The 10,317-nt window shown below is 46.3% G+C and overlaps 1 protein-coding gene across 2 annotated transcripts in view; it reads right to left on the reverse strand.

The window, feature by feature from the left end:
* misp (mitotic spindle positioning) overlaps nucleotides 1–9,801 on the reverse strand; it is a 10,318-nt gene extending 517 nt beyond the window's left edge. Inside the window, exons 1-4 of one of the 2 annotated variants that reach the window (XM_084354468.1) lie at nucleotides 9,587–9,801; nucleotides 3,556–5,608; nucleotides 685–1,127; nucleotides 450–488 (exon numbers count right to left, since the gene is read on the reverse strand). In XM_084354468.1, the coding sequence (XP_084210594.1) occupies nucleotides 450–488; nucleotides 685–1,127; nucleotides 3,556–5,608; nucleotides 9,587–9,643 (2,592 nt within the window). In that variant the 5' untranslated portion in view covers nucleotides 9,644–9,801. Of the gene's footprint in view, nucleotides 1–449; nucleotides 489–684; nucleotides 1,128–3,555; nucleotides 5,609–7,887; nucleotides 7,916–9,586 lie in introns of those variants that run through there. The other variant, XM_084354469.1, reaches the window with a different exon arrangement.
* Between the last annotated feature and the right edge of the window lie 516 nt (nucleotides 9,802–10,317).

Below are 10,317 nucleotides of genomic sequence, written 5' to 3' on the forward strand. Positions count from 1 at the left end.
GAGACAGAGACAAAGAGACAGAGAGGCAAAGAAACAGAGAGGCAAAGAGACAGAGAGACAAAGAGACAAAGAGACAGAGAGTCAAAGAGACAGAGACAGAGACAGAGACAAAGAGACAGAGAGGCAAAGAAACAGAGAGTCAAAGAGACAGAGAGCCAAAGAGGCAAAGAGACAGAGAGGCAAAGAGACAGAGAGGCAAAGAGACAGAGAGCCAAAGAGGCAAAGAGACAGAGAGGCAAAGAGACAGAGAGACAAAGAGACAAAGAGGTAAAGAGGTAAAGAGGCAAAGAGACAGAGAGACAAAGAGACAGAGACAAAGAGACATAGAGGTAAAGAGGCAAAGAGACAGACAACGAGACAGAGAGGCAAAGAGACAAAGAGGCAAAGAGGCAGGCTGGTTAAGAAACTGGTTAACAGACTGTTTAATGATGATGAAGTCAGGTAGTTACCTCGTTGTTGACGTCGTCCACCAGCTGGATTCCTGCGTACTGAAGAGAGAAACTCAGATCAGCATTTACATTTTACCATCACAGCCGATCCCTAATCCACCATCACCTCCAAAACACGCCTGAAGAAGCTTCATTAAATTAATTTATAATCAGCTGTTGTGAAGCAGCAGAGTCCAACTGTATTCTAACAAGATGAAACTTTCAACATAAGAAACAAGAAGTGCTGCTGACTCACTGAGGTCTCCTCCAGCTTCAGCTGGACTCGTCTCTCCTCAAAGTCCTGCAGCAGAGTCTCCGTCAGGCCTCTGAGAAGAGGGGGGGCCGGCCGGACTGCCATCGCTGGAGATGAGGACAAGGGAGGGAGGGGGGAGGGGGGGACAGGACGAGAGGAGGAGGAGGAGGGAGCAGGAGGTGAGGAGACAGGACGAGAGAAGGAGGAGGAGGAAGGAGGAGGAGGTGAGGAGACAGGATGAGAGGAGGGGGGAGGAGGAGGCGAGGAGACAGGATGAGAGGAGGGGGGAGGAGGAGGTGAGGAGACAGGACGAAAGAAGGACGTGGAGGAGGAGGAGGAGGAGGGAGGAGGAGGAGGTGAGGAGACCCAGGGCTGAGCAGTGATGAAGGAGAGGGAGGGCAGACGGACGGAGGGACGAGGAGACGGAGAGGAAATGCTCCTCTTATCTGAAACAACACAAAATACATGAATGACATAATTTGTGACATCATCTGTGACAGTATGACATCAGCAGGTCTGAGGCGATGACCTCTGTCTCTGTGATTGGTCAGTTTTCAGCTGTAGATGAGTGATGAGTTGTTCTGTCAGCTGGTTACTGACTGACACAAACTGAACTTTGTTCTTCGTCTCGCTAAGTTACTGATTGTCTGACGTGACAAATGTCCAGAGTTCATCAGCTCTCAGTTCGTTCACTCACTTCCTGTTTACCTGAGGATCACGTCTCAAATCACACACTGATTGTTTCCTTCAGCTGCAGTTCAAAGATCAACCATAGAGGTCTTCACAAGTTCACGAAGTCTGACTGCAGAGTCTCTGAAACCTGCTCGCTTTATGACTTTCTGTGTTATTGATTGGCTGAGTCACCACATGGTGCAGACTGGACTTCATGAAGCCAGAAACTTTGTGTCTCCATCTGAGGCTGATTCAGACTCAACTTCATTAAACTCAGACTATTTTTCAAAAGTTTAGTAATGATTGATGAAAGTAGGTGTGGTTTATTACATCACATCTAAATGTAACTTGAAAAAGGAAAAAGGAATCCCTGTACTTCAAACACCTGAAATATTTTCAGCACCTGAGCTCATTTCACACCACTTTATATTTTCAACATCTGTTCTTCTACAAGTCTTCATTTAAAAACTGCATCTGACCACCTACCAGCCACGATCAAGACCACGTACCAGCCACCATAAAGACCACGTACCAGCCACCATAAAGACCACCTACCAGCCACGATCAGGACCACCTACCAGCCACGATCAGGACCACCTACCAGCCACGATCAAGACCACATACCCGCCACGATCAAGACCACGTACCCGCCACGATCAAGACCACGTACCCGCCACGATCAAGACCACGTACCAGCCACCATAAAGACCACGTACCAGCCACGATCAAGACCACGTACCCGCCACGATCAAGACCACGTACCAGCCACCATAAAGACCACCTACCAGCCACGATCAGGACCACGTACCAGCCACGATCAAGACCACGTACCAGCCACGATCAAGACCACGTACCCGCCACGATCAAGACCACGTACCAGCCACCATAAAGACCACCTACCAGCCACGATCAGGACCACCTACCAGCCACGATCAGGACCACCTACCAGCCACGATCAAGACCACGTACCAGCCACGATCAAGACCACGTACCCGCCACGATCAAGACCACGTACCAGCCACCATAAAGACCACCTACCAGCCACGATCAGGACCACCTACCAGCCACGATCAGGACCACCTACCAGCCACGATCAAGACCACATACCCGCCACGATCAATACCACGTACCAGCCACCATAAAGACCACCTACCAGCCACGATGACGACTATGTACTAGTCATGATAAAGACTATCGCTGGTCATCTCCCGCCTCGACTACTGCAACTCGCTCTTGGCTGGACTCCCAGCCTCTGCAACTAAACCTTTGCAACATATCCAGAACGCTGCAGCACGCCTCATTTTCAATCTACCCAAATTCTCCCATGTGACCCCCCTACTCCGTGACCTCCACTGGCTTCCGGTTGCGGACCACATCAGATTCAAGACCATGGTGCTGGCCTTCAAGGCAGTCAACCGAACTGCACCTGTCTACGTCCAAACACTGATCAGACCACACGCCCCATCACGAGCACTTCGCTCTACTACATCGGCCGGCCGGCTGGTACTGCCATCGCTGAGAGCAACCAAAAACCGCACAGCGAAATCCCGACTCTTCTCTGTTCTGGCACCCCAGTGGTGGAATGAATTTCCGACCAACGTCAGGACAGCAGAATCGCTCGCCATCTTTCGCAAAAGACTCAAGACTCACTTGTTCAGACTTCACCTCGACCCTGCATAGCCCCAACCCCCCCCCCCCCCCACCAATACAAAAAAAGAAGAAAAAAAAGTACTTATATGCACTTGTATGTTCCTACCTTCAGCACTTACATCATAGCACTTATCGAAGGTATCCTTGATGAATAAGCAACTACTTTGCTCTGACGAGGGCTTGAATATTGTTTCTATCCTTTCTACTTTATCAACAGAGATATGTTGTGGTTTCTTTCTTGTGACAAATGTACTTATTGTAAGTCGCTTTGGACAAAAGCGTCTGCTAAATGCCCTAAATGTAAATGTAAATGATTACGTACCAGTAACAATAAAGACCATGTACCAGCCACGATCAAGGCCACGTACCCGCCACGATCAAGACCATGTACCAGCCACGATCAAGACCACATACCAGCCACCATAAAGACAACCTACCAGCCACGATCAAGACTATGTACCAGTCATGATAAAGAGTACGTACCAGTAACAAAAAAGACCACGTACCAGCCACAATAAGGGCCATGTACCAGTCACGATAATGACCACGTACCTGTGTTTTCAGGTGGGTAGAACTGGCTGACAGCCATCTTGGTTGCCTGTTCCACCAGAGGAGCTGGAGAGAAGATCTGTCCATCAGATTTTTCCCTGGACGCCCTCAGCTGCTTCAGCTCCTGCTCCCGCCTCAGGTCCTCCTCGATCTCCTTCTCTATGAAGTCCGGGGCGCCTTGTCCTCTGGTCTGCAGGCCAGCAGACTCCCGGTTCTCCCTCCAGGACCGAGGCGTGGTCGAGGTCAAGTCACGAAGCTGAGTCAGTGTAGGGGAGGAGGGAAAGAAGGAGTGTGAAGATGAAAAAGTAATTCGGTCTTTGAGGAAACCTCTCGTGTCCTGGACCTCTGAGTCCCTCGAAGAGACGGAAGATGACCTCATGTAGCTGAAGAACGACTCTGTTTCTTCAGGGTGTCGATGAGGACAGCACGGTGATGGGAAGACTTCTGCGTCTCCAGGCTCAGACGGAGGTCTGTCTTCTGCCCTCTTGTCTTCGTGTTGTTGATCAAACTCCTGAGGATCCAGACTGTATGGTCTCAGGACCCCTCCCTGCTGCTGAGGCTCCTCCTTCCTCTGGATCTCCTTCTGGATCTCTCTCTGGATGATGAAGCTCACTCGGTTCTTCTCTTTGATTCTGATCGGCGTCAGCGGTGACTGTAAACGTTTGGTTTTGATCTCGACCATCTCTCCTATGCTGTCGCTGTGCATCAGCCCTCTAGTGCGTCTCAGGTTCTCCTCACGTTCCTGAACTAACCGGATCTCCCTCTCAATCGGGGTTTCATAGTCGCTGGTGGACTCGCTGCTCCTGTTCTCTTGAGTGTTGTTGTTGAACATCCCTTCATCACTGGTGTAGCCACCACGCACCTCCACACACAGCTCCTCCAGGCCGGAGTCCAGGTCATCGAACACACTGCTCTGCCGGCTGAGACTCTCCTGAGTCACCGTCACCTTCCTCTCTGGGCAGGCCTCATCTTCTTCTGCTGGTGTAGACGGTGTTGTGTCTTCACTCACCTGGATGCTGTGGTGTGTCTCCCCCTGCTTTAATGAGGACACATCAGGATCAGGCTGCAGAGACGTGTTCAGTTGTGTTTTTGAGGATCTCAGAGGGTTGAGGAGAGCAGTCTGTTGGTCTTGCTCCATCTTCAGGAACTGTTGTCGGGCAGCACTGAAGTTGATCTGCTCCTTGTCGATGTTGGCAGGTTCAGCAGTGCGGAGAGGTTCTGGTCTGGAGCTCACAGGACTGTAGCTCACACTGAAACCTTCAATCAGTTGTTTTGTGGTTCTGCTCAGATCCAGATTCTCCAGCACATTCAGCTCATCTCTGAATGTTGGGTTCTTCTTTGGTGCTTGGCTGCGAATTATCTCCTTCCGTAGGTGGCTGGCCTCCTCCTCCTGGACCACTCTCATGCCATTGGTCAGATCCACATTGTACTGCGAGTCTCCGTTGCTCTCAGAGAACAGACTCTCTGGCTTCCTGCTGCTGGCGTAGGTCTGTAGTTTGAATCCTTTCTCCTCCTTCAGGGTAGCCAACTGAGTCTGCCGCTGCGGTGAGACCATCCAGGCTTCGTTCAGCTCGGCCTCAGGACTCATCGGATCCTCCACAAAGGAGTAGAAGCCACACTGAGAGCCTGAGCTGCTGCTGGGAGTGCTGGGGTTACTGGGGCTGCTGGGAAGCCACTCATCACTGGTGCTTCCTCCGTCCTGCGACACTGCGACCTGCCGGGACTGAACCACCACGTCCCTGGACTGATCGCCCTGCTGCGAGGACACCACCACCGAGGACTGACTGCAAGCCACAGAGATGCTGCCGGAGCTGAAGAACTGCTCGTCTAGGCTGTCGCTCCTGAAGGGGCTGGCGATGGTGCGCAGGTCTGATGGCTGCAGCAGGGGCGACAGAGGCTTCAGCACCCACCTCTTGGGGGTGCTGTCCATGTCTGCAGGGGTCGTTGTGGGACCGGCAGAGGATGGTGGTTCTGATGGAGGAAGACGCTGAACAGAGCTCGATGTCTGGAAACTCTGAGGAGTCACAACATCCTGACAGTTGTCTGCAGAGAGTCTCTGAAAGAACAGACAGAACAGTTACTATGGAGACAACATTACTGTGGTGACAACAGAGAGGACAGTTACTATGGACGACAGAGAGGATGGTTACTATGGAGACAACAGAGAGGACGGTTACTATGGAGACGACATTACTGTGGTGACAACAGAGAGGACAGTTACTATGGAGACAACAGAGTGGATGGTTACTATGAAGACGACAGAGAGGACAGTTACTATGGAGACAGCAGAGAAACCAGGTCTGTTGCTATGGAAACAGCAGCACCAGGTTGTGCTCTGCTGTGCAGCAGACGAGTCGGTTCAGGGATGATATTAAAAACTTCAACATGACATGAAAATCAATTCTTGACTTGAATGTATTTTGGAGGCAGTCCTGCAAAGCATTGTGGGATTCGGAGTCTTTCAGATTGAAGTTGGACAAATTATATTAAATGTTTCAGTGTGTAGAAACCAGCTGGACCTACAGCAGCAGACAGAACTGGTTGATTTAATAATGAAGTTCTGAATCAGTTGGAAATATTTGATACATTTCCCTCTTTATTGTTTATTATGAATGTGAATCAAAACTGCTTTCGATATAAGCTTTCAGCTTTCAAGTAAATGTAATGAAATTAGAAGTACAATATTTCCCTCTGAGATGTGGTGCAGTGGAAGCATGAAATGGAATAACATATTGATCAGGAGAATCTATAAAGTTTAATGATCACCAGAGTTCATATTGATCAGGACGTTTTGGAATCTGATCATAAAAACAACAATGACGTGAGTCTGAACGAGGTCAAAGGTTAAAATCCAAGCTGACAGTGAGGTCAGAGTTCAAAGGTCAGAATAAAGTTTTATAGTTCAGTTGTGACATCGTCGTTTCCTTCTGAATGTGACTGAACACAAACTCTCCTGGATGATGTCACCGTCACACACGTTTATCTTCTGGACTCCACTTTGTTTCTAACTAATCATGTGTTTCTGTTACTAAATACTACAATACCCATGAGCGTCTCAGCTGCTGTTGGAAGAGGAGCAGCCAATCAGAGTGGTCATTGTCATGGTTACTAAAGCTGAACTCAGTAGCTACACCTTTAGTTATAGAGCGACAGAGAACATGCGCTCAGTGATTGGCTGCGTGTCGGTGAAATACACTCTGGGAATTGAAGTCGACTTCTCTCCTTCAGTTTTATCAAAGAATCACATTGAGTCACTGAACATGACGAAGATATCAAACAGAAGAGGAAGAGGAGACGATGACATCACAGACTGACACGTCAGCAGTGATGGAATGTAACTAACTACATTTACTCCAGTACTATCGTAAGGTACTTGTACTTTACTTGAGTAATTCCATTTTCTGCTACTTTATACTCCACTCCACTACATTTGGGAGGCAAATGTACTTTTTACTTCACAACATGTAATAACTTTAGTTAATAGTTACTTTACAGATTACATGCTGCATCAGAGCCAAAGTCGAATATTTTTTAATTATTATTATTATTTTAATATTTTATCGTCAGTCATCTGGGTGAATTTTACTTTTACCATAGCAATATTCTAACACCATATCTTTACTTCTACTCAAGTGTGACTGTTGAGAACTTTTTACCACACTGATATTATTTAATATAATATTATTATATATATAATATATTCATAATAACATTTGTATGATGTCATGAGGTGAGAGTGAAGACGGCTCCATTCAGACAAACAGAGACGTCAGAGGAATTAGTGTTACGTTAGCATCTTAGCATCAGTTCACTGTGTCTGTGTGTCAGAGATAAGCCCCGCCCTCAGTCTGACTGCTGTTGTCCGCTGATAACTGACAGACAGACAGACAGACAGAGACAGACAGACAGACAGACAGATAGAGACAGAGACAGACAGAGACAGAGACATACAGACAGTCTCTCTGAACACTAATTAATATTAACAATGTGTGCTGCAGCGCCTCCATCAGTCAGACTGTCTCTGGACTGTAATGACGTGTGCAGCCTGTAGGAGGCGCTGCAGCCGCTCACAGTCTGAGTGATCAAAATAAAACTTTATTAAAGCTTCTGTTTGAAACATGAACAACTCTTTCTTCATGTTTAATTAATGCAGCTCAGTGACATCATCATGACATACTGATAAGTACTGATAACAGAGAGCAGACGTGAACTCTTTTATCTCTCAGCTGCTTCTCTTCAGGTTTTTGTTGTTGAGATGATTTCAAAGTTGTTGTTATTAAATATGTTTTTGTTCCAGAAATATAGTTTTAATTGATTCAAAGCAGTTTTTCTTACCTGAGCTCAGTTTCCTGTCAGCAGAAACTCAGACTGAAGAATAACTAACTGAGAGACAAAGTTCAGCTTCTATCGGCCAATCAGAGACTCCGCCCACACACACACACAGAGACACACACACACTGACACGCAGTACTTGTATACTTGTGAGGACGCTCCCTGACATAATAAACTTTGACCTTTGAACTTTAACTGACTTTAAACATCGAGTGGCCCTTTAAATAAACTTTATTAAAACATGGACATGAACACAAACGATCAAATGAACCTCTCACACAAATTCAATATATATATATCTCGTATATATCAGTAAAAACAAACACCATGCTGACTGTATATCTGTCTGTACAAGTATCATAGAAGTATTATAATTATATTACAGCATAATTATTCTAAGTTCTGTATCGTAGTCAACTGGACTTTCAGTTTATCGAAAATGTTCCACCTCTCATCCAAGAGGCTTCTTCACTTCTAACTAACTGGAGGAGCTGCGGGCTTTTAACCTATGTGTGGGAGTGTCGTTACATAGTGTAGGAGTGTCGTTACAGTGTGGGAGTGTCGTTACAGAGTGTAGGAGTGTCCTTACAGGGTGAGGGAGTGTCCTTACGGGGTGTGGGAGTGTCGTTACAGAGTGTGGGAATGTCGTTACAGACTGTAGGAGTGTCGTTACAGACTGTGGGAGTGTCGTTACAGAGTGTGGGAGTGTCGTTACAGAGTGTAGGAGTGTCGTTACAGACTGTGGGAGTGTCGTTACAGAGTGTGGGAGTGTCGTTACAGAGTGTAGGAGTGCCGTTACATAGTGTGGGAGTGTCCTTACATAGTGTAGGAGTGTCCTTACAGAGTGTAGGAGTGTCGCTACAGAGTGTAGGAGTGTCGTTACAGGGTGAGGGAGTGTCCTTACGTGGTGTGGGAGTGTCCTTACAGAGTGTAGGAGTGTCGCTACAGAGTGTAGGAGTGTCGTTACAGGGTGAGGGATTGTCCTTACGGGGTGTGGGAGTGTCGTTACAGAGTGTAGGAGTGCCGTTACAGACTGTGGGAGTGTCGTTACAGAGTGTGGGAGTGTCCTTACAGAGTGTAGGAGTGTCCTTACAGAGTGTGGGAGTGTCGTAACAGAGTATGGGAGTGTCCTTACAGAGTGTGGGAGTGTCGTTACAGAGTGAGGGAGTATCCTTACAGGGTGAGGGAGTGTCCGTACGGGGTGTGGGAGTGTCGTTACAGAGTTTAGGAGGGTCTTTACAGAGTGAGGGAGTGTCCTTACGGGGTGTGGGAGTGCCGTTACAGGGTGTAGGAGTGTCCTTACCGCGTGTGGGAGTGTCCTTACATAGTATAGGAGTGTACTTGCAATGTGAAGGAGTGTCCTTACAGAGTGTAGGAGTGTACTTGCAGAGTGAAGGAGTGTCCTTACAGAGTGTAGGAGTTGACTGCTTTTGCTTGTAATGGATTACTTTCCACTGCAGTATCACTCCTGTATTTACTGCTGACTCATGGTAACAGAAGATAAAACCAGAGAAAACTTTATTAAATAATGAAAGTGTGACGTTAAAAATTACAAATTCAAGGTGGACTTTAATATTTAATACTAATTCATTTATTTATTATTTTTATTGCTAAATTTCCTTTAATCTCTGACAGGGGACAGAAATTAAACTTCACTCGTCTGTCTGCCCGCCCGCCCGTCCGTCTGTCTGTGAGGTCTCACCTTGTCATGGTCCAAGCTGTGACAGAGGACCTGCCATGGTGGAGTGTACCTGAACATTCTGGATCTGAACTGGTTCCTACTGGTTCTGGTCTGATGATGATGATAATGATGATGATGATGATGATGATGATGATGTCAGTCAGACCCTCAGCCAGCAGGAACCAATCACCATCAACCCTGAAAAGACAGGATGAACGAGTCATGTGACCGTGTGTTGTGACGTCCAATCTGAAGCATCAGAATTGTAAACAGGAAGTTTAAACTGTCGGCTCTTCAGAATAAAACAAATCAGCTCAGAGATACAGTCTCAATATTTCAAGTATATGTTGAGAAAAAAGTCAGAATGCAAAAGTTGAATAAATTACTGAATTCAGAACATTTTATTCTTCAAGTTTTACATTTTTTAACATTTGTGATTTTTTTTTCTTTGAATATTGATGATTTCTAATAAATTAAAATCCTTTTCTCAAAACTTGACATTTTGTTAAAATATTACTTAAATAAACTTCTCTCTATAACTCGTCCTGCTGTGCTGTGATTGGCTTTGAGTGACGGCCTGCTCATTTCCACAAAGAAAATTAATTAGAAACTATTTGTGAAGATTAAAACAGGAAATAAATAAATACCATTAAAATGAATAAATGAAATGGGAAAGTAATAAATAGTTGAATTAATGTAAAGGTCAAAAAGAGGCAAATTAAAACAGAAACAATTTATGTCTACATTTATTT

This window comes from Pagrus pagrus (assembly GCF_965226575.1).
Source record: "Pagrus pagrus genome assembly, chromosome: 6".
Taxonomy (NCBI): domain Eukaryota; kingdom Metazoa; phylum Chordata; class Actinopteri; order Spariformes; family Sparidae; genus Pagrus; species Pagrus pagrus.